Here is a 22,230-nt window from a genome sequence, read left to right on the forward strand (position 1 = left end):
AATTTTTTGCTGGCGGGGAGAGCAAATCATAACCTCATTTGCTTGCCCCGCCATCAACTTAGATACTCGGTGATCCATGGTTCCATTTTTAAAGACCACCCCAGTGGACAATGAGCAAACCAATTCACCCAAGTGCACGCTCCGACACCCCCACCCCCGGGCACTACCCGAGCTGGCTGACCCCCAGCCCCCCCCCCCCCCCACTGAGTACTGCACATGTCCAAGCTCCCCTGGGAGTACTGCATGCCATAGATTTCTTGGTGATGACATATTGAGAGCCTCTAGTTCTGCCCTTCCCCAGAAAGAGGTGAGGTTCACTCAAAAGGTTGTGTATCTTTGAACTGTCTCCCACAGAGGGCTGTGGGTTCTTCACTGTTGGGTAAATTTAAGGCTGGATTAGCCAAATTTTGTCTTGGCACAGCTTCTAATATAAACACCCAAAATCTTACAGAGCAAAAGCAGTGTCTACGCCCCTCAAAGTCATTGATGAACGGAAGTTTGCCAGGTGCACATCACTTGTATACAGTTGGGAAAGAGTCCATTCCAATTATCCACTGATGGGCCCTTAATTTAGAGAGGAAATGTGGTTGCGGTGAGTTGGTCTTTTAATGAGCAAATATGAGATGCAAATGAATGTAAATATGGTTCCTGGCATGGATGAGCAGGAAACTAGTTTAACTCGCCAACAGATTTGGGAGAACAGAATTCTAAAGTAATCTTCTGTCACCATGAATCTGGCTTTTGCCATCATGCCAAATTTTGTGACCCTCGCTGCTGGTAGAAGTGGAAAATTCCACCTTAAATGTGTGATTTGTATGATGCAGTGTTACAGTGAGCAATATCTTAAACCCACATGGTTATCAGGGGAGCTCTTAATTTTTTAATTTGGAGGAAGAGTTAATGCAATCTTCCATTGACTGTAAATGTCCAACAGTTGTATATTCTGCAGGAAATCATCTTGGTTCCACCTTTCTGGATGTATTTTCCTCTGCTAGCATTAACAAAAAAATCGATACAAGTCTAAAACAGATACCCCTCTAGATGTAAACTCTGTAGGTTATAGTAATGTAGTGGCTAAAACACTTGACTATCAACTCAGAGGTCATAAGTTCAAATCTCACCATAGCATGCATTGAAGTTCTGGGCTAGCAGCAGTACAAATGACAATGAAAGCTGCTGGCTTGTCACACTGATTCACTAATGTCAATTTACTGCCACTACCTGAACTGGTTGAATTTACTGACTTCTGAAGTGGCCTAGCAACCTACTCCAAGGTAAAAACAATCAGGGTGATGTCGTTGGTATCAGCTCCACATGCAGCAAGCAACTTTTTTTTAAATTAAAAAAAACTCTTGTACAGGCTCAACATTCTCAGAAAATTCCAATATTCTCTAACTTTAATATCAATTCCTATAGCCTACATAATAATTACTACCTCTTATTTTTGTGGCCAGTCATTTTCTGCACTGATTGTAATTTGGTGAAAATTGAGTATCTTTAACTTAGACACTTGAAGAATAAAAATCGTTAAATACCCTAACTTCTCAACTAAATATTCATCTCGCGCTCTTAAAAATACCATTTATTATGCATTGATAGCCTTTTTTGAGGTACATTCTGTAAAGAAGCTTTTCCTGAATTCACTTTTAACTGGTTTCGCTCAAACCCTGAAATTATTCCACTTGTTCTGGAATTCCCGAGCCAAGATTGTTCCCTACATACCTGGTCCTGATCTTACAGGACTAAAAACACTTTCATCAAATTACTTCTTTTTCTCCAGGAAACATAAACCAAGATTACCCATTCTCTCATAACATTCAGGCTCTTCAACTCAGGTACCATCCTGGTGAACTGCCACGGAATTTTTGCCAACACCATTAAATGCTCTCTAATGTAAGTCACTAAATCTGAACACAATATTCCAAAATTACATCAAGCCAGATGTTTTATAAATGAAATATCATGCAGGAGGCCATTCAGCCCATCGAGCCTGCACCGACAACAATCCCACCCAGGCCCTATCCCCATAACCCCACATACTTACCCTGCTACTGCCGATACTAAGGGGCAATTTAGCATGGCCAATCTACCTAACCTACACATCTTTGGACTGTAGGAAGAAACCGAAGCATCCAGAGGAAACTCATGCAGACACAGGAGAATGTATAAACTACACACAGACAGTCACCCAAGGCCAGAATTGAACCCAGGTCCCTGGCGCTGTAAGGCAGCAGTGCTAACTATTGTACCATCGTGCCGCTGTGCTGCTCACTTCCTTGCTTTTTCATTTTACACCTCTAGTGATAATGTCCAGCAACGCATTGATCTTTAGCACTTACCCAATCAGCTCAGTGATCGTTTCTCACTCTTCACCACCCCCTAATTTAAATACAGATGTACAGATGTGCAGAATTGTGACTCCAAGTGAAGAAACTCTTGACCAGATAATTACTGTTGCCAATATTAGATGATTGCTTAACATAGTCACATGGCATTCCTCTGTCACCCTTTTGGTAGAGACATGATGGCGCAGGATTTTCCCTGCAGGCTCGTGAATCCTGTCGTCAGGCTCAAACTCGGGTCAAAACCCACACTGTGTAAGAAACAGTCACTCAGTTATTTTTGCCAGGGCTGCCAATTAACGGCCAGTCAGCAGGCTCCCCTATCCAATTAAGGATCATGGACAGCCTATTGAAACAAAGGGCCTTCCTGCTGAAAAACAGCAGTAGGATGCCATAGCAGTGAGCGAGAGAATTCCTCAAAAAGGAACACTTCTAGCTTTTTGATTTTATTTGATTTGATTTATTGTCAATTTAAGAATGGTCTTTGCAGTTGTGTCATTATTGTGAGGTTAGTTAGGGGGTTGGGTTAGAAGGGATGACGAGGGGTGCAAGGTATACTCCTTTACAGGGTGGCTGGTGGCTGCTACTACACCCGCACAGGTTGGCAGGGCCTGTAAGCCTGCCTGGAGTATGAGTTCTCTCTGGTCTTCTGCCAGAAGGTCGCCTTCAGGCAATTAAACTGACTCCCGATGCCTCCGAGAACCTGGTGGCAGATTGGAAAATCCCAATCCATCTCTGTTAACTGATCCTGATAGGAATTTAATTGGGACAATAGGCTACCTGCCGCTTGCAAGCCAATAACCTGGCCACATCCCTCCCATCCCACCCGCCTATGGGAGGTAATGCAGCAAGTAGGATGGAGCCGGTGAACTGATATGCAGGCCAGCAGCATGAAATTCCATGCCTGTCGGCCTCCATTTCAGGCTCCCATGGGGGCTAAAAATTCTACACAGCCTCTTTGAAATATCAAATGCATGCAATATAAATGCAGAAAATATTTTTCCACAACATCACTAACAGCAATTTCTCACCTTAAAATGTTATGAGGAGAATAGGCAATCCATCCTATTAAGGTTACTTTGGTTTTTAGATAATCCAAAACTTCTACCCAAAGAAATAGTTCTAAAATCAAAGGAGCAAACAAAATTTAAAAAAAGGTCTGTCAGTACTCCTCCCCTCTGCTTACAAGTTAGCTTCTAAGGGGCAGCTAATGAGATAACGTATTACTGGTGGAACAGCTTGGGGCCAATTAACTCTACAAATTAAGCTTCATGCCCATTTTACCCCGGACCACCTACTAGGAGTCCATCACAGAACATGCACAGAAAAATAATTTTGAAACCAAGGTACAGAAAATAAACAGTTCATCAAGAAAATGTTTAATAAGAAGCACACAAAACAGTCTTAAAATAATATATAATAATACTATTCATCACAGACCATAAGAAAAAATGCCCACAATGATCTGTCAATTTCTGTAGCCTGGACTTCCCCTTTCCAGGTCTCTGTTTGAATCTGGCACCAGGCATCCAGCAATCGTGATACCATTAAGCAGAGTAAGCAGCCAATCATGTTGAAGCATTCTCACTTCCAGCACCAAGAATTGAAAACCATTGAATTCCTTCACTATTCACTTTTAAAATATACATATAGCAGAATATATGGTTGGAATGTTCACATGGAATTTAGCTAAAAGCTAAAATATCATAAAGAATCTTTAAAGTATATTATTCCCAGAAGTATATGCAATTTTTTATCATCCTGTATAAATTTGACATTTGATCGGTATAAAATTATTCTTTCAGGGCCAATGATGCTGATTAGTAGTAATTATGAAATCAATGCGCCATTAAAAGCCTAGTTATACCTCATTCAACAAATGTGAGACTAAGGGTCCAATTTTAACTCTATGCAAGTGGTTTTGAGTGAGTTAAAATCTTGTCCTAAGAGTGGAAGTTCTTATCTGTTCAATAACTTCCTATTGGCTGCAGTCTGGGTGGAGCCTTAAAAGTGCACACACTGGAGAAGCATAGAATCACTGACTCAACCTCAAGATTTCCGTATTTAAATACACATGTCCAGATTCCAGAACTTGCTCAGTTGCAGAAAAGTAATGACGACAAACATTGATAATTTTGCTATCCTTACTGCCGCAAAATGTGAACCATTTATATTCATTGTAACAGGATGGGACCAAGGATTACTGTAACAAGGACAACTGTCTCGTACATTTGGCCGTGATTGTGGAGAAGAACATAAAGACATGGAAAATTAGTACAACTGATAGTTCAGACCTCTACAAATTTCAATCAACTTCTCCTGCTTAATTTCCAATCAAACATTTCAATTGGAGGGTCCAGGAGATAACCATATCAGTAGCAGAGAGATCTACTGGATGAAACCATGTGCATGGCTTCATTCTTCAGTCGGAGCAGATCTTTGAACATCATCGCCTCTACTCTGACAAAAGCATGAACAACTCCTTTTCTAGTGACAATCCAGTCACATCTCTTTAGCCATTAGAATCAAGCCCTTAGTTTTGATTTTAAGAATGTAAAACCATAAGTACTTTTATTTTATTTGTTTATTATTTTCCTCATCAGATTTTTCCCACTCCCTTCCTCTCTCAAAGGCATTGTTGTCTTCTTTGCTGTAGCAGTATATACAAATGTTGGATACCATGTGATTTCAACATCTTCCAATGACACTTCTTATCTAAATGTTTGTCAAGGAAAGTAAAGATGGTTTCTTAGCAACAAATTTGAAAGTAGGCATTTTAGGCATCATTTTGTAAATGAAAAACTGTAACAAGGATATGGAAAAGGAATTCTGATTGAACATTTGCTATTTTTGTGCCCTCCCGCTTTTGTTTCCATGTTCAATTGTGGCTAAAGATGGGGAGAGTCCCCACTAATGATTCAATTAGTTTATTCACTGAGTAGCTTAAACATAAAGGCAAAAGAAGGTCCCCAGGGTTGATATAAAAGCAAACAAATGTTGAAAATGCTCAGCAGATTAGGCAGCACTTGTGGAGAGAAACAGTATTAACATTTCAGGTCGATAACCTTTCATCAGAACTGATGAAAGACAAAAGTGTGTTTTTAAACAAGTGGAAGGGGGCGGGACAGGAAGAATAAAGGAGAATGTCTGTGATAGGGTGGAGGGCAGAGAGATTAAATAACAAATGATTAATGATACAACAGGCTAAGAAAGTGGTAGTGGAAATGGTGGAGACAAAGGTTGTGTCCAAATAAGACTACATAGCAACCATCCGAATGCAACACTAAGAAATAAAGAAAGGAACAAGGCCAACCCAACAAAACAAAAAAGGTGGGAAAAATAACAACACATGAGATAAAGACACAAGTCATGGTCTAAAATTGTTGAATGTGATGTTCAGTTTAAAAGGCTGTAGAGTGCCAAGTCGAAAGATAGGGTGTATAGCAGCCCATGGACAGAAAGGGTCACAGTTATGCCTCCCTTTTATGGGATAAGTGGAACACTTATTATTCCACCAACACCGGCCCCTTCCCTCATCTCTTTTTCTGGTACATTGATGACTATATTGGTGCCACCTCCTGTTCTCACAATTAACTGGAAAACTTCATTGACTTTATTTCAATTTTAATCCTTCCTTTACCTGGTCCCTCTCTGACTCTTCCCCACCTTTCACTAACTTCTCGGACTCCATTTCTGAACATAGGCTATCTACCAATATTCAGTTAAAACCCATAGATTCCCACAGCCAATTTGACAACACTTCCTCATACCATGCTTCCTGTAAGTACTCCATTCAATTTTCCCAGTTTTTCCATCTCTATCACATCTGTTCTGATGAATCAGTCTCCATCTGTTCTGATGATGCAACCTTCGACACCAACGCTTTCAACATGTCTTCCTTTTTCTTCAATCAAGGAATCCCACCCATCATGACTGTTAGCGCACTCCACCATGTCCGATCCATTTCACGCTCTTCAGCTCTCACCCCTTCCCCTGCCTCCCAGAACCTCTTGTTGTCACCTTCCACCCCAACTCCGTATTCAATGGATCATCTTCCACGATTTCCGCCTGCTTCAGCGTGATGTCACCACCAAATACATCTTCCTCTCACCTCCCCTTTCAGCTTTCCAATGGTACTGTTCCCTCCACAACATCCTTGTCCACTCCTCAGTCACCCACCCCTTCCCTAAAGCACCTTTCCATGCAAGATCAGGAAATGCAACACCCATCTGTTCATCTCCTCCCTTTTCACCACCCAAGGCCCCAAACATGCTTTCCAAGTAAAATAGCGATTTACTTATATTTCTTTCAATTTAGTATACTGCATAAACTGTTCACGATGTGGTCTCCTCTATACTGGGGAGACCAAACACAGACTGGGTTATTGCTTTGTGGAACACCTACATTCAGTCTGCACACATGGCCCCAGGTTTCTGGTTACTTATCTTTTTAATTCTCAACTGTGCTCGCATGCTGGCCTTTCTGTCCATGTTCTGCTACAATAATCCTGCCTTCATCTTATTCTATGTGCTTTTTTTTCATTTTGTTGGGTTGGTCATACATATCATGTTTCCTTCTTTATCCCTTCATGTTGAATTCAGATGATTGCTATGTAGCCATTCAGGCTTAATTTGGATATAACTTTTGTTTCTTTACCACATCCATTACCAGTCTGTTTAGCTGATGCAATATCAAATAATTTGTTCTCCACCCTATCACAAACGTTCTCCTTTGTTCTTCCTGCCCCCTCTTCCACTGGCTCAAAAACGCTTACATTTCAATCTTCCTTCAGTTTTGATGAAAGATCATCAACCTGAAATGTTGGCCCAAATTTTCCGACCCATGTTGCGGTGCGAGTCATTCAAACGTTCATTGACTTCAGTGGGACTGGAGGAACCTGCAGGCGGGAGGGCCAGGAAATTCAAGCCGTTAACTCGGTTTCTCTCCTGAGGTGCTGCCTGACCTGCTGAATATTTAGTCCATTTTTTGTTTTGATTTCAAATTTTCGGCATCCTCAGTATTTTGCTTTTGTTATTAATGTCCCCAGGTTTGATCCCTGCTGTTATATAATAACTGATCTCAACCGGAGCTGTCATAAGAACATTACAATTCTCATCATCGATAGAAGAAAGGGAAACAATTCAGCCAAGGTTGTGCTTTTCTTCGATAATGATTCCCACCTTATGAAAGTAAACATGAATGTCAAGTACAAAAAGGAACAGACTAATGGGCAAACCATTAGCATGCAGATATTCAGGAAAATAACAACCAATTTAGTATGGTATTAGAGTATATCTCATGGACCTACATTCAGCCAGTTAACTCCTTTAGGTGAAATAGAGAAGAAAGAAAATTGTCAAAAATAAAACAACAATCTAGCCTAAGACTCTCATATGGTGCTATACTGAAGGTGTGAAAGAATTGTTTGGGCTCCTTTCAGTGTCTGTGTGGAGTTTGCACATTCTCCCCATGTCTGTATGGGTTTCCTTCAGATGCTCCGGTTTCCTCCCACAATCCAAAGATATGCAGGTTAGGTGGATTGGCAGTGCTAAATTGTCCCTTGGTATCCTAACCAAATAAAGAACAGTATGGCCTCCTTTGAAAACAAGTGTGTATCAGAGGCAGAAAAAAATTGCAAGGAGAGAAAATCCCGAGCCAGCAACTCATTCAAAACTCAATCGTCACAGTATCCTGTCCCATTTGCAGCAGAGCCTTCTGGGCACAGATCAGCTTTAGCAGTCACCTACATATCCACTGGAACACTACCAAATACTCCAGATAATAAACATAATCACCTTTGCTTCAAAAAACAAACAACATATACATTCACAAACTCAGCCACATGGTCATTATTTACCCCATATTCAGCAGGTCAACCATCTCACTCTAAGTGACATTCAATATTTAGTACATTATTCCTGCTGAAGTTACACATGAGGTTGAAGCCCATTCACAAATGGTGATTCTCAGATATCAGATGGTGCTTTCTGTGATAATGGCCACTCTTCTTCTCACTTCCCATCTCAAATCTAGATAAATGATTTTCAATCTTGTCAAAAGGTAGCTAAAGCATTAAAATACGAAACTCAAGAAATGTTTCTGAAATTGCACAAATCACTAATCCAGTCCTACCGAAAAGTACTACCTATTGAAGGAAAGTTTTCTAGGCACTGAAGCCAAGGCTCAGGGATCTTTAACATAGTCCCAGTTCATACAAGAGATCATGAGATGGATAGAAAGCTGGTTCGCAGATAGGAAGCAAAGAGTTAGCATAAATGATTATTTTTCAGATTGGCAGTCAGTGATTAGTGGGGTTCCACAGAGATCTGTGTTAGGCCCCCAACTGTTCACATTATATATTAATGATTTGGAAGAGGCAACTGAATTTAGGAACTGAAGGCACTGTTGCTAAGTTTGCAGATGATACAAAGATAAAGAGGGACAGGTAGTATTGAGGAAGTGGGAGGGCTGCAGAAGGACTTGGACAGGTTAGGAGAGTGGGCAAAGAATTGGCAGATGGAATACAATGTGGAAAAGTGTGAGGCTATGCACTTTGGAAGGAGGAATGGAGGCACAGACAATTTTCTAAATGGGAAAATGCTTAGGAAATCAGAAACACAAAGGGACTTGGGAGTCATTGTTTGAGATTCTCTTAAGGTTAACATGCAGGTTCAGTCGGCAGTTAGGAAGGCAAATACAATATTAGCATTCATGTCGAGAGGGCTAGAATACAAGAGCAAGGATGTACTTCTGAGGCTGTATAGGGCTCTGGTAAGACCATATTTGGAGTATTGTGAGCAGTTTTGGGCCCCATATCTAAGGAAGGATGTGCTGGCCTTGGAAAGGGTCCAGAGGAGGTTCACAAGAATGATCCCTGGAATGAAGAGCTTGTCACATGAGGAACGGTTGAGGACTCTGGGTCTGTACTCATTGGAGTTTAGAAGAAACTTACAAGATACTGCGAGGCCTAGATAGAGTGGATATGGAGAGGATGTTTCCATTAGTCCGAAAAACTAGAACTAGAGGGCACAATCTCAGGCTAAAGGGATGATCCTTTAGAACAGAGATGAGGAGGAATTTCTTCAGCCAAAGAGTGGTGAATCTGTGGAACTCTTTGCCGCAGAAGGCTGTGAAGGCCAGGTCATTGAGTGTCTTTAAGACAGAGATAGATAAGGGGATCAGGGGTTATGGGGAAAAGGCAGGAGAATGGGGATGAGAAAAAAATCAGCCATGATTGAATGGCATAGCAGACTCGATGAGCCAAATGGCCTAAATCGGCTCCTATGTCTTATGGTATTATCTCCAAATTTGCAGATGATACAAAGTTGGATGGGAGGGTGACCTGTGAGGAGGATGCAGAGATGCTTCAGCATGATTTGGACAGGCTGAGTGTGTGGGCATCCGCATGGCAGATGCAGTATCATGTATAAATGTGAGGTTATCCATTTTGGTAGCAATAATACGAAGATAGATTATCACTTGAATAGGTGTAAATTGAGAGAGGTGGATATTCAGTAAGAGCTTGGAGTCCTCATGCATCAGTTACTGAAAGTGAGCACACAGGTGCAGCAGACAGTAAAGAAGGCAAATGGTATGTTGGCCTTCATAGCGAAAGGATTTGATTTCAAGGATAGGGACGTTTAGCTGCAATTGTATAGGACATTGGTGAGGCCACATCTGGAGTATTGTGTGCAGGTTTGCTGTCCTTATCTGAGGAAGGATGTCCTTGCTATAGAGAAAGTACAGCGCAGGTTTACCAGGCTGATTCCTAGGATGGCAGGTCTGTCATATGAGGAGAGACTCAGTCGGTTAGAATTATATTCACTGGAGTTTAGAAGAGTGAGAGGAGATCTCTTGAAACTTATAAAATTCTAACAGGGTTAGACAGGGTAAATTCAGAAAGAATGTTCCCAACGGTGGGGGAGTCCAGAACTAGGGGTCATAGTATGAGGATAAGAGGTAAACCTTCTAGAACTGAAGTGAGGAGAAATTTCTTCACCCATGGGGGGATGAATGTGTGGAATTCACCAGCACAGAATGTGGTTGAGGCCAAAACATTGTCTAATTTCAAGAAAAAATTAGATATAGCTCTTGGGGCTAAAGGGATCAAGGAATATGGGGAGGGGATCAGGATGTTGAATTTGATGATCAGCCATGATCAAAATGAATGGCGGAGCAGGCTCAAAGGGCTGCATGGCCTACTCCTGCTTCTAGTTTCTATGTCGGCAACAAAGGCACTGTCTCATGATGTGATTCCATCCAAATCTAGTTCATCAGGCCAAGATAGCTGGATAAGTTTCAATAAAGCACACTGACTGGGTGCAGCTTTGTAGTTCTTTCATTACTTTCCCTAATACTCTCTCACCATAGAAATGCATGTCTATATCCGGTTTCGGACAAAGTTTAACCAAAAATGTTGCAAAACTATACATGCTTAGATGTGTAATCTTTTATTATATTAATGCTACATCTTATATGGTCTCAAATGGTAAGTTAGCAAGCAGCTGAAATGGATGGTTAATTCCTTAAAACTGTACGTTATGAATATTGCCACAAAAATTAGCAGCTTTTTTTTCACAATGCAAAACATCTGTACTTACCACTGAATGCTGGGAACAAAACTGGCTTACCTGCATTTTGTAGAGTTTCAATATTTTGTGGTCTTGTTGCAAGTTCTGCAATTGTTTGTACAAATTGTGCCCTAGCCTTCTGGTATTGCTCAAAAACTGTGGTGGGGGAGGGAAAGGGTGGGGTTGGAAATAAAAATAAACAAATTCTTGAAACATATTAATTCTCATATATAATGATTCAACAAGAGTTCTAAAAAAAGAAGATAATACTAACTGTGGTTCAATAGTAGAACTCTTGCCTTTGAATCAGAAAGTTAGGGGTTCAAGTCTAACTCCAGAATACAAAATCTAAGCTGACATTCCAGTACAGTACTAAGAGACTGCTGCACTGTTGGAGGCCCTGTCTTTCAGATGAGCTGTTAAAAGTGAAGTTCTGTCTTCCCACTCAGGGGCTATAAAAGATTCCGTGACACTGTTTGAATAAATGGGAAATTCCCCTGGCGAATATTTACCCCTCAAACAATATCACAAAACGGGTTTATTATCACATTGGTGCCTGTGGTAAATTGCTGTCCAGTTTCTGACATGACAACATTAACTACAATTTATATAAAATTCATTGGCTATGAAGCACTTTGGAACATCCTGCGATGCTATATAAATGCAAGTATTTACTTTTGTATAAATAATCGCTGCTTAATTGCAACTTCAGATCAAATAAATAACTTTACATCTTTCCCTTGTCTATTAAGGTCAATAATTTCCAACTGATTCATTTCTAATGAAAAGCAGCCAGCATAATCAAGGACCCCACGCACCCTAGGCATACTTTCTTCCACCTTCTTCCATTGGGAAAAAGATACAAAAGTCTGAGGTCATGTACCAATTGACTCAAGAACAGCTTCTTCTCTGCTGCCATCAGACTTTTGAACAGACCTACCTCATATTAAGTTGATCATAGAATCACTACAGTGCAGAAGGAGGTCATTGGACCCATTGAGCCTGCACCGACAACAATCCCACCCAGGCCCTATCCCCATAACCCCATATATTTACCCTGCTAGTCTCCCTGACACCAAAGGGCAATTTATCATGACTAATCAACCTAACCCGCACATCTTTGGACTGTGGGAGGAAATCGGTCTTTCTCTACACCCTAGCTATGACTGTAACACTCCATTCTGCACCCTCTCCTTTCCTTCTCTATGAACGGTATGCTTTGTCTGTAAAGTGCACAAGAAACGATACTTTTCACTGTATACGAATACATGTGACAATAATAAATCAAATCTAACAGTAACCTTCATGAAACAAGTCAATAATGCTTATAATTTCTGAAAGATGATTACCTTGTAAAGCTAATCTTTGAGTCATGGTGCCCGTACAGTGTGTAGATATATATTGGATGGGAAATATAGTCTGTCCACACACACAGGGTCTGGTGCCACTGCTTCGCTCTGTGCAGTGTCCAAGACAACCAGTGAATTGTGCTGTGCCGCGGTTACCACGGCGACGAACCGGAAGGGGATATTGGCCGATCCTTGGTAGAGGTCGCCACTTTGTGATTGTGAGCTGAAGCGCGTGAGCGGAGCGGCTTGCAGTGTCTGAGCTCCTCTCATTATTATTGTTGTCACTTTGTTCGCAAGTGTTCAGAGTGCGAGTTTGCAACTTGAAGCTCTCAAGCATTTTCCCCCCACTCTTTTTTTCTCTCTTGTTCCCCGCTTTGATTGACAAGCACTCCTTGCATGAATTGTTCGCATTATCCTGCCTGTAGCAGCAGCAGCAGCCAGCCAGCCAGCCTCAAGCTTTGTTATAGTGCTGTGTTCTCGGCCTGTGTCGCTGATTCTACAGTGCAAATGCCATATTTTTAGATGAAAAATGTAATCGGCTGTGCAATTCTCTGCAGTACAATTCACCTGAACATGTATTAAGCATGCAGTTTGTTGTACCATCTGTTAAGCATGCTCTCTTGGGGCCAAACAAAAACATTTATATCAGGAACACAAGAGTAAAACACGAATTCAGTTAAAGATATTCACGTCTTGAAAGGTTAAAGCGGAAACGATTCAAGTAGCAGCAAATGCAAACGGGAGCTCTGTCTCAGCATCTTTGTGATCGTTCTGAATACAAACGTCTTTGCTCAATATTAAAGTGATTTGTGGCTGGTGTTTTGACCCTTGATTGCATAACATGTGGAGAAATCGTTTAGAGTCAATATCGTGCAACAAATGCTTCTTGACTGGCGGTCCTATCTAGATACCAAGAAAAACAAAATCACGGAATTGTTACAGTGCAGAAGGCGGCCGTTCAGCCCATCGTGCCTGCACCGAATCTCCAAATGAGCAATACACTTAGTGCCACTTGCCTCCTTCTCCCCACACATTCTTCCTTTTCAGATAAGCCTTTTAAATGCTTGATTTAACCTGGTTCCACCATACTCTCAGGCACTGCATTTAGACCTTAACCACTCCCTGCGTGAAAACGTTTTTCCTCGTGTCATTAAGTGCTTATTTTAACCAATTATTATAAATCTGTATTCCCTAGTTCTTGATCCTTTCACCGTGAACACAGTTTATCCCTATCTATCCTATCCAGGACCCTCATAATTTTGAATACCTCTGTCAAATCTCCTCGCAGCCTTCTTTTCTCCAAGGAAAACAGTCCCTTTTTTTTCAATCAATGGTCATAACTTGCGTTTTTCACCCCTGGAACCAGCCTGGTGAACAATCATAACCATTTTCGCAGAACAAAATGTGTGCATATTATGTATGGAACAGTATAGATGAAAAAATAATCCGCCAAGAACAATCCATGTTTAGACTGCGTGTACGTCTATGTTCTAAAATACAATGTTCTACTTTTTGAAAAGGACTAACCAGCACCCACGAACAACAGTAACTGAAATTGTAAATTGTGTCCATCTAACTAAGGCCTGGATTTAAGTTACTCACATTGATATGTTAAATATATACAATCTGTTTTACATTTCAACCCTCTTTTAATGGTCGTGTGTTTGTAAGAATATACAAAAAGCTTCTTTGGATGCTGCCGTTCATATCCAGTTTGTCCTGCTGCTCATGTTTTGTTCTCCGTTTTCATTAACATGTGCCTTAGGTCTTCTGGTTCAACTGCATCCAGTCACATTTTAGAAACATTTATATTGGCAGCCTCCATCATCACTGTTTTAAAAAAGGAAAGGTTTCCCGAGATTCAAATGATTCTTTATTACATATATTTTCAGCTCCTGAGCATACTCGTCTCTACGTGTCCACTTCAATAGCATTTTTTTAGGAAAAAAGATTAAACGGATCCTTCAGTTAAATTACGTTATAACTGATTTAAGCTGCATATTTAAATCTGCATTACCTTCCAAACCTTGTGGATTCTCTGCAATGCTCAGAGTGATTGCACCTGAATGTAAAACAAGTGTTAGTGTCGCTCTCTAACGCTATATTTGTGTCAGATACTGATGACGCAGGCGCAAACGAAGCGTACACGATGGGCATTTCCTAGCTTCGTGAAGAGCGATTAAGTTTTTAGTTTCGTTCCTTTTTGCTGATTTATGTGCCAATCGTGAAGTTTCACCAAACAGGTCAAAGTAAATCAATGACAACTGACGCAAAAATACTTGAACAAGAACTTACCTTTAAAATGTGAGGGTCACCGCATGATAAACCAGTGCGAGTAACCATGTTTCCAAAGTGCTGTGTGGAGGGGAAAGTGAAACTGTGAAACCAGTTTACTAACTCTGGCCGTCCTACATCTGACTTAATCCGTTACTGGGGTAATTACGCATCGATCGGCATTTCAAGGCCCGCCTCTAGTATTTGAACGTCACAGCTTGGAGCTGCTGAAATGCATCTCATTGACCCGGCGCTAGGCTGTCAATCAGTAGCTTTTGTCGTAATGAAATGGCTGTTTAAGGAGGTCCGATATAATTTAGGGAATAGGTACGGAACATTCTATAAATGTCTCAATTTAATTATGATTTGGGTGTCATTAAATATTCTATAATAATAACAGAAAAAATCCGAATAATTTAAAGATTACAATTTTCTTGGTTGTCAGGATAAAAAATCAGACGTGAAGCCATTTGCGAGGCGAAATCGGTTAGTAATTTCGACATTTGTCTATCTTTGAAAATTGAACTGTTGTGATTGCATCGACCAAGCGCCAGTGATGTTCAACATTCACACTGAAACTGTTTTGAACTTTCCCAAGGGTATTTAAGCAGCTCATTTGTCATCACATTACTATATCCCGTTAAACAGTGTTAAGAATGAATGCTTAGACATTGGCGAGTTCTGATATGTTTCAAGTTGCGGAGTGCACGGTTGTATTTTTTTAACATATTCGGTCATATGTTATTGCCCAGTAATGGATCAGCGTATTGATCAAAAGGTTTTGCCGGCTTCATGTATTAAAACTGTTGGCTGCACGACCACCAAATCTTATAAACGCTGGAGAGACCATGGCGATAGTCTGTTTAATGATTAACTAAATTTACAGGTCTGAATAGGGAGGAGGGGATTAGCCATAGCAACTAGCACATAACTTCATAATTTTATACAAACAACTGCATTGGCACCATAACCTACTGAGGAATGTAAACCTTAAACACGTGATCTTCATCTGTGCTCGCTTTAGCCAACTTACTTCAACACAAACCAGTTCCATGTCTCCACTGGAATTGATTATCCAGGGACAAAACTCTGAAACTTACTGTTTAGACCATAAGACATAGGAGCAGAATTAGGCCACTCGGCCCATCGGGTCTGCACCGCCAATGTTGGCGTTTGCTGTTGGTTTTCTCCTGAAAAATAGTTTGTACAATATTATATTTATGAACTGTTTTCTCACCAAAAGAAATATTTTTGTGGTCCGATACTATCACGTCAATATCCACCAATTATTTTTTAAAGTGCATTTTAAAGGATATCTTTGGAATTATTCAAAACTAGTGCGTACTAGTACACTCCGTTCCAAACAAATGCAAAACTATAAATATTCGATATGCAAACAACGCACAATCTGGAACATAACAACAGCCAGACGAGTTCAATATTTGTATATAATGAAGATACGACGCTAATGCTGCAGCAGTTTTTCCATGAGTTGATATAAAAGGTCGCATAGCACGTAAGGCGCTGTTGCTGCTGGGTTAAACCCAAAACCACCCCACGCGGAAAATAAAAAAAACAGCATCGAAGGAGTGGATTTCCGTAACGAAACTCTGGTTGATTTTGTCATCATTTAAAGTATTTTGCATTCAACATATCAAGCTAACTGGCAAAGAACTACTAGAATATGAAAGGTTCGCATTGTAATGCCATCGCAGCCTGCTCAAGGTGAGATTGTGATGACATTCGTGTGATAACTCAGGTCTCTGCTACCACGGGGGAAGAAACAAGGCAAGAAAATGCGCATGTGCAGGCACTTTCACTACGTGTAATGTGCGTAATAATGATATTCATCAAATGTGAGATGTCATTATAGGTAAATCTTCTTTACCACTCTATGTATTCAAATACAAGAGTATTTTTCCTCTTATATTTTTACTTTAAACTTCTATTTCTAAGAATAGTTATATGGAGGAAATATCCAAAACGTGCAGAACAGATATGGTGTTGGAGAACGAACTGCGTGTGGTTCCTCTGTTCTCTGCTCTACTTTTCATAGATATTTTTAAAAATATGTTTGGCTTCAAATAAATTATTCAACTCGACCGTGGGACAAATCATCGCCAAAGGTGCCCTGGTTCAAATGGAAGGCTAAATTGAGGCTCCGTCTGTCCTCTCATGTAGATTATGGCACTAGTTCGAAGGAGGGCAGAAGAATTATACCCCTATCCTGGCCAATATTTATCCTTCAGTCAACATCACAGACATGATCTGTTTATTATTACATTGCTGTCAGTGGGTAATTGCTGTGTGCAAATTGCCTGCCGCATTTCCTTTATTGCAATAGTGACTACGCTTCACAAAAAAAGTCCATTAGCTCTAAAACGCGTTGCGGCGTCCTGAGGTCCTGAAAGACGCTATATGAATGCATATTATTATTTTGTTTTTACAACAATTCATCCCTGCTTTTTTCGGCACTTTGGGGCACTAATTGCACCATCTGGTAAATCCACTGGCCTCTCAAATCATAAAATACGACTGGCCTGCATTGGCTGTAATGCTGCGATTCAAGGTTGGCAGAAAATGTAAACTTCCTTTGCCGTTTAGATAAGCAGACAATGATACAGCATTGATGTTACTATTCAAAACTACATAATCATCAACTACACTCACAGCCTTTCTTTAGGTTATTACTCAAAATGAGTTCGGTTCCAGGCCTGTCATTTGCAAGAAGAAACCGAACATTCATAGAATCCCTGCAGTGCAGAAGAAGGCCATTCGGCCCATCGAGTCTGCACCAACCACAATCCCATCCAGGCCTATCCCCGTAATCCCACGTATTTATCCTTCTAATCCCCTGACACGAAGGGGCAATTTGGCATGGCTAATCCACCTAACCTGCACATTTTTGGACTGTGGAAGGAAACCCAGGCAGACACGGGGAGAATGTGCAAACTCCACAGTTATCCGAGGCCGGAATTGAACCTCGGTCCCCAGCGTTGTGAGGTAGCAGTGCTGACCGCTATGCCGCCATTCCTTACTTTCTGTCTCAGACAGAATACGGATCTTTGATTTGACGTTCGCTTGATGCATAAAGAAAAACGTTGAACCTATAAATATGCATTCCATTGAGTAATAAGCTGCAGTAGAAATTATTAAACAAGTAGTCATGCGTTTATTAAAGCAATATCCACGTGCTTTTACGAAGGGTCATTCGAGCTGGCTGTGGAACATTCGTTTGGTCCATTCTCAAGTTGACATTTTTACAGATACAACGTGTTGGTAATGAGTCATTTTACATTTCAGAAGTAGTAACATTAATGCCAGACGTTGTAACGTCATTACATATCATGGTCATATCTCATGGCCCATTGACACCCACAGGAGCGAGGAAACTAACAATGTCAAGCCTGTGAATAACAGTGTTTGTTCCCACATGTCAAATTCATGTATGCGAAAGATTGTGTATCGTGTCTTTTTTTTCCTTCTGAGCTTCATCGACTGTTCCCTCCCACGCACCGTACAGGGGCCCGAGGATTACATATTATATTATTTATATTGATGTGCAGTTAAAAAATCAAACTTCCAAATGAAATAAAGCGCATTTCTTTGAACAACCAATCTCATGTGAAGTAAAAGTGACGTTTTTAATGACAACGTCTTTCTGTGCACGTTCTTACGTGTTTTTGGAGCGCCGCTCTTTTTCTAAGCTGTACGCTGGTTTTTACGGTTCGTTTTTGCCGCTAGCATATTGCCACTGTATTCAACCTTCCCTGCATAACATTAACTACCCACCCACTTCAACTGAAATAGGCGAGGGGAAATTCTACCAGTAAAGTCATTATGCAGTGTTAATGAAGCTGATAGTTTTACTGAAACGATGGTCAGAGTCCATTGCGGGCTGGCGTGGGGGCGGGGAGGTTGGACGAGGGGAGACACGCTGAGAAAATGTTTCTCCCACAGGAGGTGTTGGGTGAGTGGTGGTGGACGTCAGTGTTTGGGAAATATTGTCACAGTGATACTGGACATAGGCCTTATTGGAATCAATGCATCATGTTTATTTTTAAACAAGGGTTCCTCGTATTCCGGAAATAATATTGACCTTCTTCACCTACGCCTGAAAGACAAAACTAACCTCTGCCTTAGTCAGTGTGGAACGGGAATATTTATTTAATTGCAATGGGGGAGGGGGGTTGCATTCGACGTTCATCGTATGGTATATTCAAAAGGATGCCGTGTATCAGAAAAAATATTCAGGTTAAAGCAAAAGCCTGCCCACTAAATTCCAAACTGCAACTAGGTAAGAGGCGAGAGGCAATTTGTGGAATGAAAGTGGAAGAATCGCTGTTTTGTTTTCTCCATATTGTTCATTTTGCCTCTATGGAAGCCACTGGCAACAATTTAGACAACCTTACAATTTAATTACGCAATTTAATTTTGTATGGTTTGATCATGTGTCTACCAACCGGCCTTTTGCGTTGTATTTTCCTATTGCACGTCAAAAGTTGATTCAGCACGTTCGCCGCCCACGAAGCAGCGGCAGCTGTGATTATGGCTGAATTCTTCCAATTCAAAATGATGCGTAAACATCTCAACACCAACAGTAATTGGTGAAATGCTTCGAGATTTCACTCCCCAAACCCCACAGCTACAAGGGGATGATCAGATTAAGTCACTAATCACGTGCATTTTTTAGGGGTATCCGACCTGTGATATTGAAGACGTATCTCTCTCGTTTCTTGTATTGTTTGCAGTTAATTAGCTTGATTAAAAGATATAGTGCATCCGCGGCTGGTTTCCATTTGTTTAGGGAACGATGTAATTGATGTCACTGGGCTGTAGCTTCACTGCGTCGAAAGAACCATGGTAGCCGTATTCACACATGCTTCTAATCTATCCTTGCGGGAACGCTGAACGGGAACATGTGGCGTTTTATTCGTTTAGTGCATTCATATGGCATATTTTGAGTCTCTGACATTTTTCCTATTCGCCATTGAGACAAGATGACCTGTCGATAACAATGTCACGGTAGCGCCAGCTTCTGGGTCGAGAAGGTTGTAGCTTCAAGCCATCATCAGATGTGCCAGCTTTCAGTTAGGGCGTTAAACCTCGGTGCATTCTGTGTTATGGTTTCCACAGCATGGTTTAACCTGGCTGGAATAAAATGGAAATGAAAACTGGGAACCCGAAATGCAAACAGAATGCTGAAAATACACACAGGTCGGTCAGCGTGCATGGAAAGAAGGCGGATGCTAAACGACTTGCTGCGTATTTCCAGAACTTTTTATAATAATTATTATTTATGAAGTCCTTCACCATTATGATGAATATTCTTACCTCAGTCAACACTACCAGTCGTTGTTGCATTGTTTTAGCTGTGTTCCCAGCGGCTGCTATATTTGCTTACATAAAAACAGTCACTGCACTTCTACAATATAAACAATAATAACTACAACCCAACTGGTGTCTGTTGGAAATCTCGATTGGGCGTGAGACCACCTGATCAGATTATCTCCTATTAACCTCCCCAAACTGAATAAACGCCGGCAGTGCCAAATAGAAATGAAGCTGGAGTTAAGTCGCAGTCCAAGCAGGACAAAGATGTAGAATTTGATCCAGGACTTCATAATGTTTGTTCCATTCTGTTAAGGAGGCGTGTCAATGATCAAGCGTGTCTCCGCGGAGGGGGCGAGAGCTGCAAGCGACAATTGCTCTCATATCTTCCTCCTTGAGGGGCGAGACCTGGGCTCCAACTATTTCCACCAGAAAGCAAATGAACCAATACTTTTATGCGATAATCTATTCAAAGGAGTAGATGTTAGAAAATGCAGCCTGCAACTAATGTTACATTGTGGCCAAAAGCCACGTTGGCTGCCAGGACTAGGCAGCCATGATGTAAAGAGTTCTATTCCCTAGTGGTTGTCTTTTTTAAACATCAAAGCAGCCAGGGACAGTGTGCGCTTTCCCAAGATGAATATAACTCAATGCTGGTGAGCCCACTCAAAATTACCTCGGAGCTTCTTGAATCCGTCCTCATACCGGACTGATGTCATATTACACGTCCCGGGAGATAAATTCCAACAAGCAGGAGGGATCTCAAACATCTTGGCTTTAACTCATGGGTCAGTCAGATTGGGTCTATGTGATATTGCAATTTTGAGGCACATGTCCGTGTAAGGATGGATGCATGACTGCAGCCTGCGCTTCCGATGTTAGAAAATAAATCTTTGTTTTCTATTATTAAGATTTCACCGGCGGTAGACGACAATATGTGGATGAAAGAGAACATCTCATTCAATCAATTTATGTGCAGGAATCATTCCTTAAGCGTTTTTTAAATTTTCCACGTAATAATTTTAAATAATATTTAAAATTGTAGATGTGTTCCTGACGCCTTTCATATTCCGAAGATGTTACACTCCAAACTGCGTCATTAAAATGTAAATGTTGATCAGATTCTTCAACACGTTTGAACCACCTGTTTTAGGATGTACCTCATGAGGGAGCGAGGGTGGTGAGAGTGGACCCCAAAGCAGAGCTCCTCTACTCTTCCTCCTTGAAGAGCAGTACCTTCTGGCTTCCCATTACGCCTGTCTTAGTACAAACCAACCACGAGTTTTATCTGATAATCTATTCAAAGATCTGAATGCAATATTATTCGCTAATTCTGCTATCTTCCATATCCTGGTAATGACTTCTTCTAAATCTTAAGAATGGTTTGTCAGTTATCTCAACCCGAACTTTAAAATAGAAGCTACAACCACATCGAAGGTTTCGGAGGTTTACCTTGTTCACAAATAGGTTCACAAATTACTTCCCTTCTTTGAACTGAATGTAGCAATGTCATTGTCCTAAAAGAGTGGCAAGGGGTATTCTGGTCCTAAGAGTCTCCAGTTAAAACCTAAATATGCTCATTAGAATATTTTATGTCCAATTCTAAATTTTCCTTTATCTCTCTCTCTCTCTTTCCCCTCCCCCATAATCTGACTGAAAGGACGACAAGCCATCTGCCATTGCTTTACTGGCTAGCCGCCGGGAAAAAAAATGCAATGGGAGAATAATCACCGTGCCATGCATCACCTCTCTTAAACTGGCGCCGTATAATGTCCTGTGTTGGGATTTTCCTCCAGTGAAATCGTTGAACATGGATTTATGTTCAACCCACCTGCAAATATGATGGACGTTTATTTTAAGAAAAAGATTTAATTCAACGCTCAATGCAACCACTTGACACTGCAAATAAATCTAGACTATCCGAGACCCTTGAAACCTCACCATTTCAGACACCGTTCACTATGTTGCCACGTAAAATAAATAACTCGAGTTTTGTCAGTTTACGTGCTTTCTTGATCCATGTTTTTCCAAAAAAATGTCTTTATAAATGTATGTACGGTTTAGAGGCATATAAGAAAGAGCATTCCCTCAAAATGTCTCTTTTACCCCAACCCCACCTTCACACACAAGGTCTGGAATAAATGCACAGTCATTAAAAACTGGAACCAATGCAAGTCATTAAAAACTGGAACCAATGCAAGGCAACACGTTTTTTCCTAACGTCATATTTCTTAGAATGGTTCTGTCCTCAAAAAACAACGTGTACCTGATAGTCCATCTCAGCGATCTATTGCTTCATAAAGTACTGCCTTCTTGGTCTGTTCAAAATCATTGCAAGGAGTTGGTGTCAATCGGCAAATATTG

General features: G+C 40.9%; 1 protein-coding gene across 2 annotated transcripts in view; it reads right to left on the reverse strand.

Annotated features, from left to right (window-relative positions):
• spag6 (sperm associated antigen 6) overlaps positions 1-14,713 on the reverse strand; it is a 149,529-nt gene extending 134,816 nt beyond the window's left edge. The window contains exons 1-2 of one of the 2 annotated variants that reach the window (XM_078234537.1): positions 14,557-14,713; positions 10,973-11,068 (exon numbers count right to left, since the gene is read on the reverse strand). Coding sequence is in view for 1 of the 2 variants with exons in the window: in XM_078234527.1 (XP_078090653.1) it covers positions 10,973-11,068; positions 12,262-12,286 (121 nt within the window). In the remaining variant the exon portion in view is untranslated. Of the gene's footprint in view, positions 1-10,972; positions 11,069-12,261; positions 12,300-14,556 lie in introns of those variants that run through there. The other variant, XM_078234527.1, reaches the window with a different exon arrangement.
• Between the last annotated feature and the right edge of the window lie 7,517 nt (positions 14,714-22,230).

The sequence above is a fragment of the Mustelus asterias genome, chromosome 2, assembly GCF_964213995.1.
Source record: "Mustelus asterias chromosome 2, sMusAst1.hap1.1, whole genome shotgun sequence".
Taxonomy (NCBI): Eukaryota; Metazoa; Chordata; class Chondrichthyes; order Carcharhiniformes; family Triakidae; genus Mustelus; species Mustelus asterias.